General features: G+C 41.2%; 1 protein-coding gene across 2 annotated transcripts in view; it reads right to left on the bottom strand.

Annotated features, from left to right (window-relative positions):
• Positions 1 to 14,493: 14,493 nt before the first annotated feature.
• The window catches only part of UXS1 (UDP-glucuronate decarboxylase 1), a 130,035-nt gene continuing 118,481 nt past the window's right edge, over positions 14,494 to 26,047 (bottom strand). For both annotated transcript variants that reach the window (XM_028516406.2, XM_028516408.2), the window contains exons 12-15: positions 23,028 to 23,088; positions 20,547 to 20,604; positions 18,487 to 18,590; positions 14,494 to 15,499 (exon numbers count right to left, since the gene is read on the bottom strand). In XM_028516406.2, coding sequence (XP_028372207.1) covers positions 15,368 to 15,499; positions 18,487 to 18,590; positions 20,547 to 20,604; positions 23,028 to 23,088 — 355 coding nt within the window. In that variant the 3' untranslated portion in view covers positions 14,494 to 15,367. The remainder of the gene's footprint in view (positions 15,500 to 18,486; positions 18,591 to 20,546; positions 20,605 to 23,027; positions 23,089 to 26,047) is intronic.

Here is a 26,047-nt window from a genome sequence, read left to right as displayed (position 1 = left end):
ATTCTCAGACTTTCCCCCAGTGCTCAGTGTTGCCATTTCTTCTTACAATACTTCTAAGTCAGCTTCCTCTCATGGGCTCTGATATAGCACTGTGGTATTGCACCTTCCCACAGAAAATGACCACATGGATGATTATGTGGCGAACATCTTTCTTCTTGCTAGACCAGAACTTCCAGGATGGGGATCACAAGTCTTTGCTCACCATTGAACCCTCAGAGCCTAGCACAGAACCAGTCAGAGCAAGTGCTCTTTAACGTGTGCTGAGTGGAGCCTGGCTCTACTCAGGAAGGCAAAACTGATCCAGGCTCATTTTTGTGTGCAAGGAAAATGACCTAAGGGGATGGATGACAGACACTTCCTGGGATACAAAGTGAGTTAGGAACAGAACAGGATTATAGCTCTGAATTGGGTTTCCTTTCCACACCTCATTATCTCTCCCTCTGCCCCAGGACAAGCCCTACCCTCTGTGAGTTTATCCATGCCCTCCACACCCCCATGGCAGGGACCACCTTCTCCCTCCAAAGTATGCCTCATGGGTGGACCTATAATTTCCTGGGCCTATGTTCAGCATGAAAATAGCAGCGAGCTGCCATCTGAGCAGGACCCTACCATAACCTAGGGTGAGAACTTGAAGCCAGCTCAGGCGCAAAGCTTGGTCAAGCTTGACCAGAGAGGTTGGCCAAGTACTTTCTGAATCATACCACCCAATTGTCTAAGTGTCCCTTTTTAAATCAAGAAACACCGTTTTCCTATGTGGATCAAAATTATCTCTCAGAATTTTACAAACCGACCATTGGTTTGTATAAAGCTAATTCTTCAACAAAGGATAAAAATCCCATTGTATAAGGATACTGACCAAGAGCTAAAGATGGGAAATAAGAGGATGGCATGAGCCCAGATATTGTTTCCCCTCCCCCATCATCTATTTAAGATTAAGACTCACTGAGTGGGCACCATAGTTGTGGGGAGGGTGTCTGGCTCATGCAGGAAAAGCCATGCTGGGGGTGTCATGCCTGGGGTGACCTGACTGCTCATTTTCAAACACTGGCAGGGCTGTCAAGAGAAGTCTTTGTCTTGTTCTTGGAAAGCCCGAAGGGCACAACCAGAACCCATGAGTGACTTCGCAGTACAGCCAACTTTAACTCAAAATTCTAAAAGTGGAATGGGCTGCTTCACTAAGTTAAGTGCCTCCAGCTGAGTGAGTGAACATGTGTCAAGATTGTTCATAGAAATGCCTGCATTTGAAGATTAAAGTGTGTTAAAGATTGAGATCATGGGATACTCAATGATGATTTTCATATACAACAGCAACTCACTTCTCCATCCCTGCTGAGCCTTTGAAAAGAGATCTAGCACTGGATGCTCTAAAACTGACTGAACTTGTCTCTATGATAAAACTAACAGTGCATGTACATAAGGACAGCAGGCAAAACCAGATACTGGTGACAAAAGGAATTCACCCTGTTCAGACAACACACCCGGAAATTAACGACAAGGCCTACCCTTTCCTAGAAGTTTAGAGATCTTCTCCGTTTCTCCCTCCAGGCTGCTGCAATCAGGGAGGAGCAGGGAACAGGGGCTTCTAAAGAGCGTGTCTTTCCCTCAGCAGTACATTGCTTGTAAATAACTAATACTTCTAATGTAAGACAGCTGGGGAGAGGGCAGAGAAAAACACCATATGATGCCACTGCTGTCACCACCAAGGTTAACATGAAACCCAGAAGCAGCCTGTGTAAGAGGCAGATGGAGTGGTTATGAGAAAAGGGCGGAAGAGTTTCTGTTACAGGTGCGTGGGGTGTGCATTTGATGTCACCCAGAGCTGGTTTTGTTGTTGTAATGGAACTCTCTCTTCCTATTCTTTTCTGATTTCCAATTCCTTTTCTCTTTTTGCTGAGAAACAGACTGTGTGAGAGTAAACCAGGAAATGTGAAAGGGAACATGGTAAGCATCCATTATTGAAAAAGCCCTAAAGCTTATAGGAACACTGCTAAGCAGGTTCTTACAGTGCTGACAACAGGTGAAATTTACCCCCTGCCTTTTGATTCGTAAAGCTAGGAAAGAAGAGTAATTATCCATTGTAGGGAACCATTTCCAGTGGCGTGGATATGTAGCTTAGTGCCCACGTGGAAAACCAGTGGGGAGTGAATCAGTGCACAGGACCACGCCCACAGAGAGGTTTTCCTGTGGGGAATCAGGCCTGCATTGTACTTAGGCCACTTTGAGGCTTGCTTTTGCTAAAATTCCCTCACCCTGAATTGAAGCAACAAGGGCTTACTGCAACTTCCTAAAATCTGAGCTAACCCTTCCAAGTATGGAGTATAACCAGTCCAACCACTTTTCCCTTTACATTTGCAAATATCCTTCTTCTTTGATGTAATTAGCAACACCTTCTCCTTTGTTGGAAAAGGTAATCACCTAATGTGAACCTGTGCATAGTAAATGAGGACCATCCTTGATGTAATGTACCCAGAAAAGCAATAAAAGCCTTTCCAGGCAGGGGTCGGGGCCCTCTCTCTCCCTCTCTCTCTCTCTCTCTCTCTCTCTCTCTCTCTCTGTCAGAGAGTGGCCATGCCATCCCTTTTTCTCCACAGGACTTCCATAGTCCATGTGAAATTGTTCATTGTGGCCACAACACATGGATCTTGCCAGCCAGGATGCGCATCAGTCCATCCATGGCTTTACCAGTTGGCCAGATGCGACAAAGTTGTTCTTGGAAATAATAAACAAACATCATTATCATCATTTCCCCCTCACATCTGTATATGACATCACTGCAACCTCACTATTACCGTTTAAAGTTGGAAAACCAGATATTAATACCTTTACCCATCTTTTTTTACTGTCTTCAATAACAAGTTTTTATTTCATTAGTAATTAATAAAATTCCATTTTTAGGAATTATCATTTATTCTCATTTAATCTTTTCCAATGTCTATTAAATTTTCCTATTTAAAAATAACCTTTAGAATTCAAATTTTATCAGAAAGATAGCATAGGACAGATCATGATATAGCTGAAATATTTAACATGATTTGACTTTCCAACATCACTTGATACAATCATGAGATTTTTTTGTCTTCCTTTTAAAAAAAAATCAGGTGTACAACACAGTGATTAGACAATCATATACTTACAAAGTGTTTCCCCCATATTTCCAGTACCCAGTTGGCACCATACATAGTTATTACTACATTATTGACTTTATTTCCCATGCTGTACTTTACATCCCCAGATCATGAGATTATTTTTTTCATTATGGTAGATTATACTGATCAAGATTTTCAAGTACTGAACCAGCCTGTATCCCTGGAATAAACACCACATGGTCATGGTATATATAGTTGACCTTTGAACAACAAAGGTTTGAACTGCACAGGTTCACTTGTATATGGATTTTTTAAAAATAAATATGTGCAGTGCTATAAATGTATTTTTTTCTTCCTTATAATCTTCTTAGTGACATTTTTTTCTTTTCTCTAGCTTACATTGGGGTAAAAATATAGTATATATGACAATATATATGTTAATCAACTCTTATAAGTAAGGCTCTGGATAACAATAGGGCATCAACAGGTAAGTTTTGGGGGAGTTAAAAGCTGTACATGAATTTTTTAAGTATGTTTTATGGATTATGCTATTACAGTTGTCCCAATTTTTCCCCCTTTGCCCAGTACTCTCCTTCCCTCTAGCAATCCCCCCACCTTAGTTCATGTCCATGGGTTGTGCCTGTAAGCCCTTTTGCTTCTCCCTTTCCTGTATTTTTTCTAAATATCCCCTATTTTGTACCTACAATTTTGCTTCTTAATCCCTGTAACTTTACCCCCATTCTTCCCCTTCCCCCCCCACTAATTAACCTCCAAACGATTTCCATATCTATTATTCTGTTCCTGTTCTAGTTGTTTTCTTAGCTTTTTGTTTTTGTTTTTTAGATTCAGTTGTTGATAGTTGTGAGTTTGTTGTAATTTTAATGTTCATAGTTTTGATATTCTTTTTCTTAAATAAGTCCCTTTAACAAATAATAAGGGCTTAGTAATGATGAACTCCTTTAGCTTTACCTTGTCTGGGAAGCACTTTCTCTGCCCTTCCATTCTACATGACAGCTTTACTGGATAGAGCAATCTTGGTTGTAGGTCCTTGCTTTCCATCACTTTGAATACTTCTTGCTTGCAAAATTTCTTTTGAGAGATCAGCTGACCATCTTACAGGAACTCCTTTGTAAGTAATGCTCTGATTTTTCTCTTGCTGTTTTTAAGATTCCCTCTTTCTCTTTAACCTTTGGCATTTTAATTACAATGTGTCTAGGTGTGGTCCTCTTTGGATCCAACTTGTTTGGGACTCTCTGTGCTTCCTGGACTTGTATATCTATTTACCTCACCAAATTAGGGAAGTGTTTCCTTTCACTTTTTTTTTTCAAGTAAGATTTCAATTTCTTGTTCTTTTTCTTCTCCTTCTGGCATCCCTATGATTTGGATGTTGGCACTTTTGGATATATTCCAGAGACTGCTTATACCATCCTCATTTTTTAAAAAATTCTTGTTTCTTCCTTCTGTTCTGGTTGATTGATTATATCTTCTTTATGCTCTAAATTATTGATTTGAACCCTGGTTCCTTCCCTTCACTGTTGGCTCCCTGTGGATTTTTCTTTATTTCACTTAGTGTAACCTTCATTTCTTCCCTTATACTTCTGTTGTATTTGACGAGTTCTCTAAGCATCCTTATCACCAGTGTTTTGAATTCTGCATCTTATAGGTTGGCTATCTCCATTTCACTTAGTTCTTTTTCTGGGTTTTCTTCTGTTCTTTCATTTAGGCCATATTTGTCTCCTCAATTTGATAGCCTCCTGTCATTGCTGTGTATTAGGTAGAGCTGCTTTGACTTCCCTTAGCACACCTGTTAAGTTACATGGGGCAGAGCCTTAGGTATTTGCCAGGGCAAGGCAACCGGCTTCACTGCTTTGTGGCTTTGTCTGTAGGGGAGGGGTTGGAGAGGAGACAATACTACTGAGGCTTGCTTGGTACTTGCCCTATTTTCAGTCACTTCTCTCCCTTCTTGAATGCAACTGGCACCACTCTAGCTGCTGCCCTGGTGGTGGTTCCCTGAGTGAGTGGGTTTGTGTTGGTTCTAGGACCATGGGGCCCTTTAAAAGGCCTCTCCTGAGAGACCAGCAGTTTCTTCGGCTCCCCCAATCCCCGCTGGTTTTTACAGCCAGAAGTTGAGACTTTATTTTCCTGGCACTAGAACCCTGGGTTGAGTGGTCTGGACTGGGGCTGAAGTCGCTTGCTCCCAGGGGTATCTCTCCCAATTTTATTCACCACATGTCAATGTGGGACTGCCACTCTGCTGGACTCCTCAATGCTGCCACACACATCCCCTCCATCCATGCTCCCCATCTCTTCCCCTCTACCCCTCTAGGTGAATACGGCTTCTTTAAATCCTTGGTTGTTGGACTTCTATACAGTTCAATTTTCTGGCAGTTCTGGGTGATTTTTGTTTTGAGGTTAGTTGTGACCCTTTTCATGGTTGTGCAAGGAGGTGAAGTGTGTCTACCTACACCTCCATCTTGACCCAAAATCCCGTATGTCAATTTTTAACTGCATGGGGGGGGGGGTCACTCCCCCTAACCCTCATGTTGTTCAAGGCAACTATAGTTCTTTGTATATATTGCTCAATTCAATTTGCTAACATTTTATGTAAAATGTTTACATCTACATTCATGTGGGATATTGGTCTATAATTCTTTTTTGTATTGTCTTTGTCTTGTTTTTAATATCAGACTAATACTGGCATCATACAATAAATTAGGAAGTGTTCCTCTTTCTAGTATCTGGAAGAGATTATGTAGAATTAATGTGTTTTCATAGATTTTCTCCAATGAATCTTAATGGGTATGAAGGTTTCTTTTTCAGAAAGTTTTAAATTATGAATTCTATGTCTTACAGGCTATTTCAAATTATGGATTTCATATTGGGTAAGTTATGGTAGCTTATACTTTTCCAGGAATTGGTCTGCTTCACGTAAGTTGTCAAACTTATGTACCAAGTTGTACCTAGCATTCCATTATAATTCTTTTGATGTCTGTGTTTACTTGTTTCACTCCTAATGTTGGGTATGTCTTGTTTTTATTTGTCTTAGAAGTTTGTGAATTTTATTGATATTTTCAAAGCTTTGTAGACATCATATAGTTGGGCCATTAAAAAAACTACTCTATCTATTTCTTAACTGGTGTCATTAGACCATTTATATTTAATGTAATTATTATATAAATACTTAAATCTGCCATTTTACTTTTTGTTTTCTGCTTGTTGTCATTTCTTTTTGTTTTTCCTGCCTTCCTGGGGGTTAAACATTTAGTAAAAAAAAATTCTATGTGTGCATTTGAGTGTATCTGCCTAGCTTTTTAGTGGTTGTTCTAGGTATTACATTATGTATACATATAACATGTCAAATCTACTTATGTCAACTTTTACCAGTTGTGATAAAAGTATAAAAACTTTACTTATCCTCCAACATTTATAATATAGTTGTCTTATTATATGAAGGGTGACTGCCCCAAAGTGGAATTTATTTATAAAATATTGTGTACTTATTTTTACGTTTAAACTTCCATCACCTTCAAAGTACTCTCCATTTGATGCAACACACCTATCAAGATGTTTTTTTTCCACTGCTCAGAACAGTTTTTGAACTCGTCAATTTTGATGCCATTTAGTGCTTCTACCATTTTTTGTTTCACCTCTTCCACGTCGGCAAAACATTTCCCTTTCAGGACTTTTTTCATCTGGGGAAACAAAAAAGTTGCTTGGGGCAAGATTGGGTGAATTAAGAAGAGTGGGGCACAGGAGTCATGCAGTTTTTGGTCAAAAGCTGCAGGCTACTCAGTGTTGTGTGGGCAGATGTGCTTGTAAATCACTCATCATGAAATGGGCAAACACATTCAGAGAGTCTTCAAAAAAAATTCACTGAAGCTGAAGGCAGCCTCTCACAATGCCAGCTGGTAGGTACACTGACACAGATGGGTTCCTAGAACACACACATAGTGGAGGAAGCCTGTACTACAAGAACCCCACACTCCAGAAGATAATTCTGGGTTTTTATTTGATCCCCTAATATTTCCTTTATATACACTGAAAATCATGATTGTTATGTTTGTCTCAACCATCAAATATAATTTAGAAAACTTAAGAAATAAGACTATTACATTTACTCATATTTTTACTCTTTACATGTTTTCTTCCTTCCTGACATCCCAAGTTTACATCTTTAATAGTTTCTTTTCATTTAGAGTTTTACTTTACTCATTCTTTTAGAGTAGGTCTGCTGGTGAATATTCTCATAATTTTCCTTCATATGAAAATGTCTTGATTTCTTCCCCATTTCTGAAGGATATTTTTACTGGATATGGAGTCCTGGATTGAGGTTTTCTCCTTTTAGCACTTGAAAAATGTGCCACTGAGTTCTGGCCTTCATTATTTCTCATAAAAAACTTGCTGCCATTCTAATTGTTTTGCATTAAAAGAAATATTTCATTTCCTTCTTGCTGCTTCTGAGATTTTTCCCCCCTTTCGCTTTAGCTTTCAGTTTGACTATTCTGTGCCTTGGTATGAATTTCTTTGGGTTTGCCTAATTTGGTGTTTACCCAGCCTTCTGAATCTGTTATTTTATTTTGTCAAATTTTGGAAATTGTCAGTCCTTTTTCTTGGAATATTTTTTTTTAGCTCCACCAGTTCTCCCCTCATCTGGGACTTCAATAATATGATTTTTTTTTGCTATAATTCTACATATCTTCAAAGCTCCTTTCATTTTCTTAAGACTATGTTCTCTCTATTGATTAAACTAGGTAATTTCTATTGTTCCATCTTGAAGTTCCTAGAAACCTTTCCACTGTTAAATTCACCTACAGAGCTTTTTATTTTGGTTACTTTTTCATTTCTAAGTTTTATTTACTTCTTTATATTTCCTCTTTGCCGAGATTTTCTATTTTTCATATTTCAAGCATGTTTAAAATTGCTCACTTAAGTATTTTTATATCTGCTTTAAAATATTTGTCAGATAATTCTAACATCTGTCATCTCAGTGCTGGCATCTGTTCTCTTCTCGTTCAGTTTGAGATCTTAGTTCTTGGTATGATGACTAATTTTTTTAAATTGAAACCTGGTGTTTTAAGTGTTCTACTGTAAAACTCTGAATCTTATTTAAATGTCATGTTGTAACAGCCTCCTCTGGCACCACTCCAGTGAGTGAAAGAGGTGGGGCACTGCCTTGTTAGCGCAGATGGGGTGGAAGACCAGGCTCCTCACAGAGCATCCACTGGTAACACCCAGGATGGAAGGAAAGAGAGACCTCACTACTGCCGTCCAAGTGGCCTCCACTGAGGTTACCCTGTTACTCATGATCACTAAAGTACTCAAATCCTCATATGGTCTTTTCTAACATCATGGAGATGGGGTCATTATCACCCACCAGAGATACAAGTCCCAGCTCAGGCCTTCTAGTCCCTAGTTCCTGCTGGCCTTCTCTGATACTACCATGGGAAGGGCATGAAGAGGGTGTGGAGGCATCTTGTAATAGCTAGGCCTCATTTCATTTGCTCTTTGTTGGTGGAAATGGGGGGTGAGACTGCAGATTTTTCATGTATTTGACTGGAATAAAGTCCTTGTAGACCATCACAGCTTACTAGTTTTCTGTTTTACCTGTCTGCTCCTTTCTTGGTATGTTCAAGTGCTTTTTCAATTTTTTTCTATGCACAATGAAATTCCTGGGTTGCTGGATTCACCAGCTCCAAGTCTGGGGTATCTGAGGTAACCCCCTCTTCCAAAAAACAAGGAATTCTCTTGTTTGCTAGAGCTGCCATAAGAAAAACTGGAGACCGTGTGGATTAAATAACAGAAATGTATTTCCTCATAGTTCCAGAGGCTAAAAGTCCAAGATCAAGGTACTGGTAGGTGAGGCCTCTCTCCTTGGCTTGCAGATGGCTGCCTTTTTGCTGTGTCCTCACATGGTCTTTCCTCTGCACATGCACATGTATGGTTGTCTAAATTTCCTTCTTTTAATAATACCTTATAAGTCAGACTGAATTAGGATCTAGAGAAACATTGATCAGTTGCCTCTCATACTTGCCCCTCCCCCCCAAGGGACTATGTCCACAACCCAGGCATGTGCCCTAATCAAGAACTGAACCAGCAGCCTTTTGCTATGTGAAACAATGCCCAACTGACCAACACAGGTCAGGGCCATTTTTTCAATATTCTCAATTATATTTCACATTCAATACTTTTCAATATTATTTTGTATTACTTTCAAGTATATAACCTAGTGGTTAAGCAACCATATACTTTACAAAGTGTTCCTCCTATTTGTAGTACCCAACTGAAACCATGTAGGTATTATAGTATTATTGACTATATCTGCCATGATGTATTTTATATCCCCATGACTATTTTGTAGCTACTAATCTGCACTTCTCAATTCCTTCACCTTTTTCACCCTCTAAAACCCTCCCCTCTGTCACCATCAGTCTGTTCTCTGTATCTATGTCTGTTTATTTAATTTGTGTTGTTCTCTAAATTCCACATATAAATGAAATCACATGGCATTTATCCTTCTCTGACTAACTGACTTCACTTAGCATAATACCCTTTAGGTCCATCCATTCCACTTGGCTGCTTCCACAGCTTGGCTATTGTAAATAATGCTGTGATGAACATAGCAGTGCCTATTTTCTTTCAATATATATCCAGAAGTGGAATTCCTGGGTAATGAGTCAGTTCCATTTTTCACTTTTTGAGGTAATTCCATACTGCTTTCCAGTGGCTGTACCACTCAGCATTCCCACCAACAGTGTATGAGGGTTTCCTTTCCCCACATCCTCTCCGACACTTTTATTGATGACAGCCATTCTGACAGGTGTTAAGTGTTATCGCATTGTGGTTTTGATTTGCATTTCTGATTAGTGACATTGAGCACCTTTTAATGTCTATTGGCCAAATGCATGTCCTCTTTGGAGAAATGACTATTAAGTCCTTTGCCCATTCAGAAAATTTTTTTTCTTTTGGTATTGAGTTGTATGAGTTCTTAATACATTTTGGATATTAACACCTTAGCAGATATATCATTGGCAAATATGTTCTCTCATTCAGTGGGTCATCTTTTCATTTTGTTGGTTGTTTCTTTTGCTGTGCAAAAACTTTTTACTTTAATGTAGTCACATTTGTTTACTTCTTGTGTCTCCCTTGCCTGAGAAGACATATCAGGAAAGAATATTACTATGAGAAATGTCCAAGATTTTACTGTTTTCTTCCAGGAGTTTTATTCTTGAGTATGGAGTAAGAAGGTGATCTAGTTTCATTTTTTCCCCTGTATCTGTCTAATTTTCCAACACTATTTATTGACTAGACTATCTTTACCCATTGTATTTTTTGCCTCCTTGGTCAAATATTAATTGACCATGAAAGTGTGGGTTAACTTCTGGGTTCTCTATTCTGTTCCATTGATCCATGTGTTTTTATGACACTACCAGGTTGTTTTGATTGCTGTGGTCTTATGATATAGTTTGATATCAGGCAGCAGGATTCCTCCAACTTTGTTCTTCTTTCTCAAGATTATTGTGGCTACCTGGGGCCTCTTGTGGCACCATATACATTTTTGGATTATTTGTTCTAGTTCTGTGTAATATGTCTCTGGTATTTTAATAGGAATTGTGTTGAATATATTGATTACTTTGGGTAGTATGGACATTTTAACAATATTAATTTTTCCTATTCATCAGCACAGTATATGCTTCCATTTATTTGTATCTTCTTTAATTTTTCTTCAGTGCCTTATAATTTTCTGAGTATAGGTATTTTATCTCCTTGATTAAATTTATTCCTAGGTATTTTCTTTTATTTTGTTTTTGGATGCAGTTGTAAATGGGATTGTTTTCTTGGTTTCCCTTTCTGATAGTTCATTATTGCTGTATAAAAATGCAACCAATTTTTGGATATTAATTTTATATCCTGTTACTTTACTGAACTTATCACTTCTAGTAGTTTTTCAGTGGTATCTTCAGAGTTCTCTACATACAGTATTACATCACCTGCAAACGACAGTTTTACTTCTTCCTTTCCAATTTGGATGCCTTTTATTTCTTTTTGCCACTTAATGAACTCTTTTATTAAAGACTCGACCTCCAACTATGACTATATTCTGAGGTTCTAGGGATTAGGAGTTCAACATGTAAATTTTGGGTGGGACGCAAGTCAGCTCATAATACCACCATATTATTCTGCTTCAAGACCTTAGGTCTCTAGTTGGTCTGCCCTTTTCTACTGACTTTTGGAGTCTTCTTATGTTTGTTTTGTATTTAATGTCCAGAATTTGACATTGTACTTAGGGGGGAAAACACATCTGTTTCATCTTCTTGGAAATATGCATTTTTCCTTATTTTAGGGTCTTTAAAACCAACTTCTCATGATTGGTAAGTGGTAAAGTCAACTATTTTGACTTCTGCATGCTGGGTCTTTATACCTTCACACTAGTTTTACTTCAAATTAAATGCATAAAAAATACAGAAACACAAAATTCAAAATGTTGCAAAATACTAAGATTTTAAAAAACATTCAAGTTCTTGAACAAACCCATTAACTGACATATTAGTATCTTGGGAAGTCATTGCTCCATCCTATCTGTTAAAAAGCAGAACAAACTGAAAAATCAGTAATTTAGATACACCAGAGAAAGTGAGGTCAAAAGACAAACTGCTGTCCCTCAGACTAGGACACTAACAGGCAAATACGGATAATCACAACTTACAGGATTAGCAACCTACACATGAACCAGTGCCAGGGTAGGAAAATCTGAACTATAACCAACAAATTGCTGGAGGCTTAGTGTGGACAAGTCTGAGTTTAAAAATCCAGGGGAAGCCAGTCATAGGGAAACCCCACAATTTTGTTTTACCTCCAGGAGCTCAACTGAGTCCTCATAGTGAAGAACAGAGAAAAATCTCATGCCTCTAGAATGAGGAAGGAAAGAGAAACTATTCTGAACTACATTAGAGCACTCTGTTCTGCATAACAAGACCTGCCCTCAGGAGGAACTAGTTAACTGATCTAACCTGCTAGGGAAAGGGAAATAAGGTCAACCCCCTAGATACTGTCTTACCTAAAGGGTGAATAAAAATTAAGTTTGTTGATAATAAAATCCCCCACTCTTTTCCTTCCCACGGCACAAGTGTAAATAAAAGTGATACTTGTTCCCCAATATGGCTAAGGTACAAACAGAATACAAATAAGAATTTTTAATATGGAAAAAAACAGGTGGTTTAATCTCAATAATGAGAACAACAAAGTCCTATTGGGGTCTTTGAAACAATGTGCATCCCCACCCCCTGGAAACTGCGGTAGCAGTCTCAGGACAAGGCCATTTTTCAATTCTCTATCAAAGGTAACAATCAACTAACAAGAAAGTCCAGGTAAGGCACACAGATCACTTTAATATGCAAAGTGAAACCTTAAAACTCACAGCTCCTCTGCCCCAGGAAATCACTGAGGGCTTCCCAGATTTCCCTGGTTCTCTTATGAGACCAAATTGCAACTCACTCTACTGGGCAGACTAGCATTTAACTCAACACAACTTCTAGGTTAAGAACTAAGTCAAGCTCTCATAACTAAAAACCACTAACCAGAGGGCAGCTCATCCAGCACCAGGACCAGTGAAGGAAGACTCAACCAGGAATTGGAGTAGCCCCAATGATGAAGGGGTCTACATGGGGCCCATGGACTGGGCTCAATATCCACAAGGGTGTAGGTAAAATCCAGTCTCCCTGGCACATTCACATGTTTAATTTGAAGTTTCCATTATTTCCCTGAATGTAGTACCCATTCCCTGAGCATGAATTATTACCCATAACCCCTCTTCCCTTCTGTCCTTGTTCCGTAAATTTTATAAAAACCGTGGGAAAAAATGTCAGAGGAATGAAACCGACAGCAGCATTCCAGCATTAGCAAGTAATAAGGTAGAAGAATTCTGGACCCTGGAGCTCTGGGGTACTCCCAAACTGCACCACACAGCCTTAGCTCCACACACCTCCCTCCCTGTCTATGCTCTGTCTTCAATGTACGGTCACCATTAGTAGTTTCCAAACAAGCTTCTCAGTTCTGTTCATCAGAGCTTAGTAAAAAGTGTATCACTTGGTTCCAGCCAAAATAATGACAATCAAAAATGAGAAACCATCCTTGAGTCCTCTTGTCTTCCTCTCACACCACATCCAATCTGGCACCAAATTTTGGTTCCAGAATCTTGCTAGGAATTGAGCATGGCAAATAAAATCACAACTTCTGTAGGCTGGCCCCAGAGATTCTGATTAGAGAAACATCTCAAAAAAAAAAATCTAGACACACTACACACACACACACACACACACAGAGGGATCTGGCACAAATAACACCCCATTTTTATTACAAAATCTTAAGCATGTAATTCTGCAACACAACAGTAACATACTTATCTATGCAGCAGAAAGAAAGAAGGAGCTCCCACCCTTTGGGACAACATGGATGGAACTGGAAAGCACTATGCTAAGTGAAATAAGCCAGGTGGTGAAAGACAAATACCATATGATCTCACCTTTAACAGGAACCTAATCAACAAAACAAACAAGCAAAATATAACCAAAGACACTGAAACTGAGAACAGACTGACAGTGACCAGAGGGGAGGGAATTTCAGGGGAAAAGGGTGAAGGGTTTGCAGGAACAGGTATAAAGGACACATGGACAATAACAAGGAGTGGGTGGAAATGGGAGAGAGGTGGGGAGGGCTGGGGAGGTGGGCTGGGATGGGGGTAAAAGGCAGAAAACTGTACTTGAATAACAATTAAAATAAAAAAGCAATAACATACTTAAGCACACCATATGACATTTTAGGTGAAATGTTGAAATTAAAACTACAAATTATTACACCCATACTATCACCCTACCAACCACACTCAAGCAGGCCTTCTGCTGGACCCTGTATACTCCAAGGTGATTTTGAAGGATAAGCAAAATCCTGGTTAGTTATGGAAACAGATATTCTGGCCAAATGCTTGATGCTTTTATTTTCTTAGTGCCAGTTCAGGTTTTGTCCATATCATGCAGAGCCAACTGAATGCATTGCTTTAATTTATTGCATTCTTCTTCCTGTTGTTATAAAAGGAATACAATAATCTAAACTCTGAACCTTGAAAGAAATCTTAATGAAAGCGAAAGCCCTCAAAGTTTTCTCTCAGGACTCTAGTTCACAGGCACTTCTTTTTTTCCATCTGGTCTGTGTTATCACAAAAGGACACTCAATGACTGCACCCCTGGGTGAGAGCTGAAGATCTCTCCACAGTACATTCAAGAGTGAGCCAAAAAGCATATAAATGTTTTCAATGTTCACTCATCATATTACATATCATACCAAAATGGACATTTTCAGAATTTAAAAAATTAAATTCTCCAATATTTTTCTGAAAGCAGAAAGCCAGCCAACCTTTAAAACTGAAAGTTTCAATATTTTATTAAAATAGCATATTTAACCACTGTAACCAAGAATACCTTAACTTTGTCCCCCACCCCACCCCACCCCATCCCAAATATGCAGCACAACACAGTAGTGATTTCAAATATCCTTGATCATTTTAACCAGCAGAAATACTTCAAAGTCAAGTCTGCAAATAAAAACTGGACCTTGAAAAAATCCTGAATTAAAAGAAACATAAAGCTCTCAAACAGAATTCTTTCATCCACCTCAGGAATAAATGCCGGTGCACCATCCATCTGACGATACTGTTATTTTTTTCTTTATGCACAGCAAAATGTCTCATTTATAGGTACCACTTCTATAAATAAAATCGGCATTTTCACCCCATTTAATGTTCCTTTTCAGCTTCACAAAGAAACCAGTAAATAAAACTGTCAACGACAGTCACAAGATATGCTCTCACAGCAAGATAAAAAACTTGAAAATATGCAGATGCAGCTATGCTATTTTACATAAAAAGACAGATTTACTATATTTTGCTGGGTATAATGCACTCCCGTGTATAATGCGTGCCCACGTTTTTGCACGCATTATACTCAGGATCGTTATACCCATGTACAATGCACATCCTTATTTTCCCTCAAAAATCAGGGCAAAAGTGCACATCATATATGACAAAATACAGTAAAAAGTGCAAGGCAAAATTTGCAGGTTTTTGAGGGGAGTTTTAGGCACATCCATTTCTTTAAAGCAAGTTTCAGAATAAAATTCCAGTTTGTTCTTCATGACACCTGTTTAAGTCTCTCTTTGAGAAAAATAAAAAAGAAGAAAAAATATATCCCATCAGTGTGAAGCAGGGAGTCTTGGTCCCAAGAATGAGGTTTTCAGTTGTGGCGCGTCCGTCCTTTTTTAATTCTTGCAGGCTTTGGTTTGGGGATGTATTGATTATTTGCCTGGTACTCAAGTTCTTTCCGGAAGTAGTGAATTGCTTTGTTTAAACCTTCTTCCAATGGGACCTGTTTAAAGAGAAAATGAGAGTAGGGAACTAGGTGGCTAATGAACAAAACAACAGACTGTCCCAGACATCCCAGAAAGAAGTGCCAACTTGAGGTCATAGCACAACCCGTGGGTCACAAGGGCAATAGGGCTGAGTGGGAGAAGCCAGTCATCTTTCCCAAGCACCCTTTGGAACATCTGGGGAAATTTGACAAATTATACTCCAGACTGATATAAAATGAGCTCTAAATCCCCAGAGATCAAACTACTTGCAGGCTTGGTGTCTACTCCAGTTGCAATCAGTCACAAAGATCACTGCTAAAATAATGCACACATGCACCTTTGCTTTGAGAAGCACCTGTACCTGATCCACGCACTTCATTCTCCACGTAACATTGACCCTTTACACTTTTACCCCCACTGACCTAAGAGACTGAGTCTGAGAGGGACCAAAGGACCTTTAGGCAATCTTAACTTGGGGCAGCCCTACAGCAAACAGGAAATAGAAATCAAATCAGCTGCCCACTAAAAGAACAAAGGGTGAAGTGAGAGGGAGCAAGACACGTGTTACCTTGGTGGCAATGGTTTCATGTCAAAATTTATCAAGTCGTACATTTTAAATACAGGCAGTTTGCTGTATGCCAATCTCAACAAAGCTGTTAAATACATATGACTAAAGCTTCTCTGGATTAGATCTCTTAAAATTTTCTTATGAATTAAACTACTAGTAGGAACAGACTAGTGGTAGTTGCCTTATACTCCAAATGTTAGAATATTATAAATTTAACTCCAGAGATAAAAATACCCACTGTATACATACTTCACGTAAGTTATGAGCAATAATTGCTATGCAGTAAATGTGCATTTTAATTTTTTTCAAAATATTTTTTTTTAGAGAGGGAAGGGAGGGAGAAAGAGAGAGAGAGAGAGAGAAACATTAATGTGCGGTTGCTGGGGGTCATGGCCTGCAACCCAGGCATGTACCCTGACTGGGAATCGAACCTGCGACACTTTGGTTCGCAGCCCACATTCAATCCACTGAGCTACGCCAGCCAGGTCAAAATAATTTTTTAAACATAGGTTCTACTTACAAAGTGACCAATGACAAATTTCTTCTAAATATGAAGACCTGTGCTCATTATAACTTGTCCTGTACAGCTGGTATGGTTACAGATTAGATTTTGTTAAGTCTGGGCATAATCATATTTTTACTTCCTTCAATAAGTTTCTGTGGCCTTCAGCAGATGACTTAAGACTTGTAGATCAAAGGATAAACTAAGGACAGGACTGGAATTCTCACATCTCTTTAAGGTTCAACATTCTACATTTCTACTCACTTAGTTCTCTAGTTCTCTGAAGAGTAGCAGAATATATCACCCCAAAATATAACTGTAGGAGTTCAGGACACATCACCCAATCTGCCACTTTGGCACATTGATGAGTTTGAGCTGTAGGCAATTGAACAAAAAAAAAAATGCAGGGAGAGACTTTCTCTGAATTTCCCTTTTCTGCCTAAAGAGAAATCCTCCAAAAAGAATTCAACAGCCATAAATCCCTCCCAGGGAGTTTCATCAACCAGGGAGGACTGACTTATTATGGCACAGGACACGAAAGTTGTCACTGGATAAACTTTGTCACAAACCACCATTAACCTCCCATCTATTCTTTTAAGGGACCTCCCGTCCCGCTGCCCCTCCCCTCCTTTTCCTTCTTTCCTGAACCTGCAACCTTTTGGGTTATGGGATGACACTCTAACCAGCTGAGCAAGGGCTCATTCATCTTTCTTAAAAATCATTTACTCTGCCCTAAAAGGCCTACATTTCCTGTCCCCTTTTCCTACAAAGATGGTATTTAAGCCTGAATTATAAGCCACCTCTTTGAGTTACTCACTTTTCCCTGGTATCCCCCATGTATACAAGAGGTAAAAATGTTGATAAAGATTTTCTCTTATTAATCTTTTATTACTCAAGTCTCACCTGAGACCTCAGAAAGGTAGAGGGAGAATCATTTTTCCTCCCTTACATTCCCTACTACATACATTTTCTAAAGGTAAACAGCTGTGGACTATGCCCCTCCTCTCTGTACCTGTGCCCTGACATGGAAGAGCCTTAACCCACAGGGCCATGGCTTTATTGGTTCTATATTTATTGAGACCTGTTGTGTGCTAGGCTCTGCAGGAACTGCTTGGGCTACTGCTATATATAAGCTTACATGTCTCTGTCCTCAACGAGTGCAAATTCTAGCACGGCCCACAGGTGGGTGGTGGGGGAACGTGGGGAAGAAAGGGGAAGCAGAGAAGCAGAGGCAATGGCAGAGACATGAGAGCCGGTAAAGGGGTGAGGCTGGTCCTGGAGATGTGGTCTCCCAGGAAGGGCTCTCTAAGGATATGGCCTCTGAACTGAGACCTGAAGAGCAAAAATGCAGCAGCTATGTGCAGCCTCGGGGACACACAGCCCAAGAGGATGGACACTCTAGACTGAGGGAGAACTCTGCAGCTTCTTGCAGGCCACAAGAGTCTTGGTCTAAGTGCAACTGTCTGCCTTAGACTACGGAGGTACAGCTTTTTCCTCACCTTCTGTTTCTCACACTTCCCCCCTGGTGTTTCACCTGTATGGGAACTGGTGGGACTTGCTCACCCTGGTTCACAGCAACCTCACCCAACCCTGCACGTGCAAAGATATCCTGGGCCATGTGGAGATAGGCAGGCCAAGCAGGGCTATACAAAGCCCACAGTGCATGCAGCCATCACTCTCAGCATTGCTTTCACAGATGAAGCTGTGTGTGTGTGTGTGTGTGTGTGTGTGTGATTTCATGAAAATGATATGAAAAGCCATGTGGCTTTTCTTCAAGCCAGTGGCCTGAATAAAGCCCTACATCTGGTCTGCCCAGATGCTTAGGCCTACCTTGCTCCACCAGGGGCTACCCAACAATGGTCAGTGCCTGTGAGGACAGAGATGTGGGACAAGGGGGACCTTTCTCCCCAAGGTGACAACTCCCCAACACTTACCACAGGCTCCCATCCTAGCATCAACTTCGCTTTTTTGATGTCTGGTTTTCTTTTCTGCGGGTCATCCTGGGCTTCAGAGAGAAACTGAATTTCACTTCCACTACCTGAGTTGTTTAAAAAGAAGAAAGAAAGAAAAGATAAAAGAGCATCACAAACCACCAGGGATGTGACATTTTACTAGATCATCAGAGTAAAATCCCATCTCTGCAGTGAATAGGATACAGGTTGCATTGACACATCCATCCTAGAATCATTCAGCTGCCCGAGGGACTGCACTTCTGTCCTCACTCGAGCTTGGTGAGGGGCAGGTTACTCTGCCTCTTACAGGCCCGAGTGAAACTCCAGAGACAGACCTGCACAGCCGGCTTCAAGGCAGACCACCCACCATCAGCTAACACAGCAGGTGTGCCATCGAGCACAGCTTCAAAATGGCAAATGTGGTGTGTGGTTAAATGCAGTGTGCAGTTGTCTATGATGATGCTGCCCTGACTGAGCACCGGGTGGTCATGCCCTTACAGGGCCCTTGCCTGGAATCAGGCTGGTCTTTAACTCACTTAACATAGAGTTCAAGAGGAATGACCACGGGCCAGTTCTGGGCTGATATTTAATGAAGACCTGGGCACTTAGGTACCTGCAGCAGCGAGCTCTGAGCCAACACATAAGATGTCCAGCTCCCTTGCTGGGGAGACAGCATGCAGAAGGACAGAGGGCCTGGCTTGTTCAGGTGCTGGCTGGGCCCAGACCCTGCCAGCCAGAAGAATGAAGCCACACCATCCTATCGGCCAAGCCCTCGGAGGAACCCTCAGTGGAGGCCAGCCCTGTCACAGAATCGCTGCTTTCAGCCACCACAGTTTTGGGTGGTGTGTCACACTGCCATTCACAGAAGCATGGCGGTTACACTGCAGCCCACTCAGGTTTTAGGCCAGCACTTCTCAGACTTCAACATGCAGATGGGTCACCTGAGGGTCTTATCAAAATGCAGATTCTAATCCAGGAGACAAGGGTCGGGTGTGTGACCCAGCATTTCTAACACGTGTCTGGATGATGCTGAAGATGCCGGCCACAGGCCTGACTCTGGAGAGTGGCCTCAGTGCCATATTCCTGTTATCTGAGCACATCCTTCCCTCACAGCGGCAGGAACAAACAGATTTTCAATGGAATAACTGGGGAAATGGATCTGAATGCAGGCTGCTGGAGCCACAAGATGCTGCATTTTATGTCTAAGCAGGATCATCTCCTCATCCACCCAGCTGTCCAGAGTGGATCAGAACAATGCTGGTAAATGACAGCTCAATGCCAGGATGGACAACCCTGAAGAATCCACCCAGCTAAGTGTGGGTGTGACAGCCACTTCAGAACATACTACATCACGTTCATCCTCAGCTTAGCCCCCAACTATGGTCCAATCTGGTTTTGTCTGGACCCAAATTTCTCAATCAACCCTGGGAAACCGATACCTCGCAAGAACCAGATTTCCCAGAGCTCCAGTCTGATGATGAGACAGAGGGGACACCCAGGGCATGTCTACTACCTGAGAGCTGGTTGAAAAATCACAAACTTCTATGGCTGAAAAGCAGACCCTTGAATGGGCCACTCAATGTCTGCACTGCCTCCAAACTTCATGGCAGGCTGGCCATAGGGCTCAACACAGAGCATGACACTGCAAACAGGTTCTGTCAGAAACACAGCTGGTGTGGCTCTCCCCTGCACTCTGAAGGCCTACACTCAGCACTGCCATGTCTGAAAATCAAACAGCTGTCACCTGTGCAGGATGATTGAACATCATCAGGTCTCAAGCACTGGAAACAAAGCTATACTTTTTGCTCCACAAAGAACTGCAATTACAAAGGTGAAAAAACACACCTCCTTCCCCAGCCTCCTTGGTCTTTCTTTCCACTTCTTAATTAAAAAATCGGAAAACAATTAAGTGCTCCTGATAGAGTTCTACTCTTTACCCAATTTGACTGGCTTGTATTAATTACATATTTTCCACTCCAAGTGTTTTGACTGACAGGGTAAGTGCAGGCAGCTTCACTCTGGAAGGCATTTGTCCTACTTACCAACGAGGTTTTTAATTAACTGAGCAAATTCTAGGATTGTGTGTTCTTCTGGGTTGCCCTAAGGAAGAAATAGGTTCTGGTTATAAGTGTAACGGCAAAAGCAGACACGGCCCCCCGACCCCACACATGCATGTCTTCAAAAGTGTCATGGGTCAACTCTGGCATCTTTGGAAGTCTACAGGCCCCTGCCTCATGTTTCACTGGGCGCTTAATTGTTCCAGATGATGGCTACTCAACATGGCAGAGTGCTGAACTTCACCTTTGTCCTCTAGACAAATGTCTGGTTCAAGAGCACCTTTTGGCAAGGTCAAGAGTATCTAAAGTGAACACACATTCTGTGGCAGAGTTACCATGACAGACAACTTCCATACCTAACCACAGTGTCACTCTGCACAAAAGTTTGATCTTGCAAAATTAGCTTTCCTAAGGCAATTTCTTTCTGTCTGGGTGCACTGTGTGAACAACTTAAGTAATAAAGGCTTTGCAAACTCACATATAAAAGCCATGATAGAAATAAAACGCACTCACAGATGAGGGCTCTGGGCAAGCTGGGGGGCGGGGGGTGGGAAAGACGTGGCATGGTTTACAAAGTAAGCTGACTTTGGGGGGCTTTAAGGAAAACCATTTTCTCCTTTTCCTCCTTCCATTGCCCACTGCAGCAACTACTGCCCCTCTTCTCTTCCCAAGCTCCTCCTCTGGTTCCCCATTGTAAGAGACCCCCATAAAGTCTGGCAGTTACATATCCTACATCCTCTTCATTCCCAGTTTCCTAGTATAGTCCACAGCTGGAAGGTAAGAAGCAGGAAGGGACCCTGGGCCTGTTATGAGCACAAAGTAAGGGCTGATTTTAGTATAGCGGAGTGACAGGCATCTGGGAGAAAGCAGCCCCATCTTTATCAAGAGGGCTGGTGGACAGTCTTCAGACTGTGTTTCTACAAGAGACATGAGTTCCCAAATGTCCCTGTACAAAAGCTCCCAAAGAGAGGAAAAAAACAACGTGGTCAGGAACATGGTGTCTGAAGAAAAGTGAGGACCCAGGACACACAATTTAAAGGGCTTGTAGAGAAAATACAAAGTAAGGGTGACGTGTCTTTCACAAAGTGTCAGGGCGGTAAATACTCAAAGCGCACTGAGTCTCACAACACACCTCTCATTCTCTTTTTAACTGCATGTTTCTTCAAAAGCGCATCAAAGAAACAAGAGCTGGGTATTTGCAGCCACCTGTACCCATGAGTTGGTCACCATTTCCACAAGGAAGCGACCACTCTAAGACCCATCCTTTCCTATGTGGTAAGAACCCACTCCAACTCAGTGAAATATGAACGCTAGGGAACATGCTTAAGATTGCTGACTAAAGAGAAAAAAGTACAAGGAAAAGCTTTTGAGTGAAGTAGTTTCCAGGAAATAAGCAGGTATGGCCATACCTGTTTGAAAACGCTGTAAGAAGTAAGAGAGGCAGTGTGGGAGAGGCACCCGAAACAGACTTTGCGAAGCTGAGGCTGTCAAGGTGAGGTAGTGCTAAAGTGGCTCCCTAGGGGACTAAGGGGCTCTCATGTACTGACATGCCATCAACAGAAGCAGAACATCTGGATGCTGGACAGTCTACACTAGATACCTCATATTTTAAACGAGATGGGGAAAAAAACATTGAGACAGTGACCAAGAGGATAAGACAGTTCCAGCATGACATGTGACATGAACTCTGGGCGAAAGAGCTGGAGAGAAGAAAACTTGGGGTGGGGGGCAGGGGGCAGGCGCGGTATGACCATACCCTTTCAGTCCTTACAAAGCTTTCACACTGCAGAGGCACCAGACCAGCTCTGAATGGCCCTGCACGCAGAGAAGGCTGGCCAGCAGATGCACATATATAGAATGAGATTTTAGTCATAAATATAAGAAAAAGCTTTCTGTTGGCCAGTACTGGCCAAAGACAGGATGACTTCTTTTGGGAATGTGAGTTCACCAGTACTAGATGTGGTTAAGGCCAGGCAAAAATGACCTTACAATCCTTCCGACACGGAGATTCTGGGACTGCAAGAAGCGATGTAGGAGCACAAAGGTGGTCTGCACGGCTGAATTACAGAGGTAACTAGAAAACTGTCTTAACCACCTCCATCTTCTCTAGTCTCATTTAATCACGTCTCATAAGATGATCTGTATGTTAAATGATGGCAAAGAGGATGCAAACAAAAAAATGTCCATCTACTGCTACCAAAATGCCTTCCAAATTATTAGGTGGACAGAGTTGGTTTAGTGTTGATTACATTATTCATCCATGCCTTACAGACATTTTTCTTCTTTACAATTTCTTTCTTTGTTCTATTTTGTGTTTTTCCTCTCTGGTATTCAGCAAGCAACAAACACGTATGCCCCAAGTGTGCTATAGCAAATAAAGCAAAACCTGATGTTTTTCATAGTTTCACAAAGAATGAGTGAGCCTGTGACCTATTTTGGGATGGTGGGAAGAGAGGACGTACTCACCAGGTTGACGGGGCTGCTGACATTGCTGTTCATCAGAGCCACCAGGCCGTTCACCAGGTCACTAGGAGAGAAGGGAAGGCCAGCTCAGGCGCCTTCTGCCCAGCATGCAGGTGCTGAGTATCAGACACAAGCCACCTCCCGGAAGAAAATCAAAACCCAAATGGAAAATTGGATGTCAAAATAAAATCCTGCAAATAAGAGGGATTTCAGAATGCTGAGGTACTTATGGATGAAATGATGGGGCCTGTGGAATTTGCTTTCAGTGGGTGGGCTGGAGGTGGCTAAACAGGATGGCAGCCAAGTGATGGGGCTGAGTGCTCTACTTTTGTAAATGTCTGGAATCCTTTAACAATAACAAAACAAAAATAAAATAGGCACACACCCAGAAAGGATGGAGTTGATACAAATTTCTGATGAAAGTCCATGTGACATGGGAATCCAGGTAGTCGGCCCACACGAAAGCAGATAATTTCAAAAACTAAAATCCACTGAAACAGATGAACTCCCGTTATGTGAGTCCCACACAGGCAAAGCACAGATAAAGCCAACAATACTAAGTGCTGAAATAAACCAAAACACTCTCCCAACTCCTTCAATCTTCAATTCAGCACCCCACGCCCAAAACGTCTCATGTGAAACGGTTAGAGGTATCTGGATGTTTCAAATGAATCGTGATTGACTGGGCCATGAAGGTGAAGATAAGTAAGCAAATTTTCGCTTACCAAGGATTGTTTCTTATTTTCAGAAGCTTTAAAGTGTGGCTCTGTTAAAAAAAAGTTACTTCGTAAAAATGACACCTCACTGCTATACACAAGTACTTTCTCTAAGTCTATTTCCATCAGCTATAGTGTTAGAAGACTTTTAAAGCTCAGTTTCATGATCCAAATGAAGTCTGTTTGGAAACCTCTCCCTCCTCCTCAGTCATTACCAGAAAGGAGCAGGTTACTATGGTAAACTTCCAAAAGAAAACCTCAGTTTTTGCTTTCCTTTTCATTGAAAAACAATGGGGGGGGGCAGTATTTAGAAAACGAACTATTTTCTGGGTTTTTGTTTACAACAAACAGGTATTTTGTATGAACATGCTTTAAGTCTGTTCTGTTCTAACAGAGTCCAGCACAAATGCAAATACAGCTGACTTTGGATGATTTGTCATTTCTAGAAACTGACAAAAAGTCATTTCATCACTATGGCAGAAATTGCAACATCACAGCACATTCTCTTATGGCATACATCTCTGGGCATTTGTAAAAAGACATTAAAAGCTGACACTCAATAGTCCACAATCCTTTTTAACACAAACTGGGGGAGTGAGGTCCATACTAAGCTGGAAATGACTGTTATGCAATCAAACTCAATGGGGGACTGGAGGGGACAGGTATGCATCTTTTACGGAATAAACTGGCAACTTTTAAGGTCAAAATTGCACAGATCACACTCATTTAACCTGAAGCTCTTTAAAAGTGTCATTTTGACAAAGTGACTTTAAAAATAGCATGGCTTTGTTATGTGGATGAGGACATGACCTGACAATGAAGCACCAAACACAGTCATGTCAGGATGCCAATGCACATGACCTAGACCTCAGGAACCGGACATGCTGCTTTAGGGCAAGCATGAATTTTAGAAACAGCTGCTTTAGTGCAGTAACGACAGATTCAGATACTGTGCATTTTTAGTTGTGGAGTAAAAGGATTCTCAGTTGCTAAAACATAGCTTATTAAAAGTAGCAAAACTTTGGTAAGTTAACTCTTTTAGCTGAATCTTGAATAATTATAAATTCTTAAAATACTTTAATCACGAACAAAAACAAAAGTATCTGAGGCTATTTTCAATGAGTTTTGTATCTGATGGCTTTGAAATAATAATAGTAAGAATGGGTTCTGACTTCCCCTTTACCCGGCCTCACTAATTTTTCACAGGGTGTTACAGCTGGAGAAGTGCAGGGAAGACCAATGAGGGCGCTTCAGGAAGTTCAGCATACCTGGAGACTGCAAGACCCCTCAAGAAAGCGCACAGACGGAGAGGGGGTTTGGAAGGAGGGCAGGGGGAGAGAATATTATTATGAAAAGATGGTACTCAATGCTAGTCCAGTTAATATGGTTTCCACACAGAACTGTGCCATAAGCCTTTCCTCTGAGCACAAGGTGCCTAGGTTAAGTGCTTTGAAATGAAAATAATCCTGAAGGAGGGGCAGCTGCCATTTCCTGGTTAAAACCCTTCTTAGTATACTTGGGCAATAAAGCAGGCCCATTGTGTACTCCCAGGCTTTTTGTCCTGCTGCGCAAGACAATGATGAGTGGTGAGGGCTGGGGGTGGGACGGAAACACTGACTGTTACATGTGTTTAATCACAGCTTTCTTTCAGACTAAAAGTGAAAATTCACAAACAACACTTTCAGGAAAAATTTATACTTGTTGTTTTTAAGTCCCTTCCCACACTACCCGCCCCCGCCCCACCCCACCCCAGCAGTTCCATTTCTGAAAGAGAACCCTACCCTGGACCCTCATATACTCAGACAAAAGTCTACGTGATCGCTCTGGCTGAGGTAGGGCTGGGGGGCTGCCCAGACCTGCATCCCCACTGCCACCTCTCCACCTCTACAGCAGCCCCGGGATGCCTCAAGGTGCCAGGAATAGCATTTTCTGGCTGGTAGACATTCCAGCTATTTGCACTGAAAAGTGAAAGTATACAGAAATGACTTTACAATTTCAGATACTGCAAACTTACACAGAATTCTCAGTAACTGTGGCATGTGGAAAATTATGTGGGTCTATGTAATTGTTTATGTGGTAACTCCTCTCAGAACCCAAACTGCATTTTAAAATTAGTCACCAAGTGAACTGACCAACAAAAAACTAGGATACCAAGAAGACGATGAAAATTACCATGTAAGACATTTAGTCTCGGCACAAATTTCAACAACAGCAGGACACTATCTCATCTTGGCTGTAATGGGGACAATCTCATCCATCCCAAAAAGCCATGTATGAAATGGGTTAGGTTTCAGGATCTGCAGGTTT

The sequence above is a fragment of the Phyllostomus discolor genome, chromosome 6 (assembly GCF_004126475.2).
Source record: "Phyllostomus discolor isolate MPI-MPIP mPhyDis1 chromosome 6, mPhyDis1.pri.v3, whole genome shotgun sequence".
In the NCBI taxonomy this organism is placed as follows: Eukaryota; Metazoa; Chordata; class Mammalia; order Chiroptera; family Phyllostomidae; genus Phyllostomus; species Phyllostomus discolor.
The sequence above is the reverse complement of the archived record's forward strand: the minus strand, read 5'-3'. Positions and strand labels throughout refer to the sequence as shown.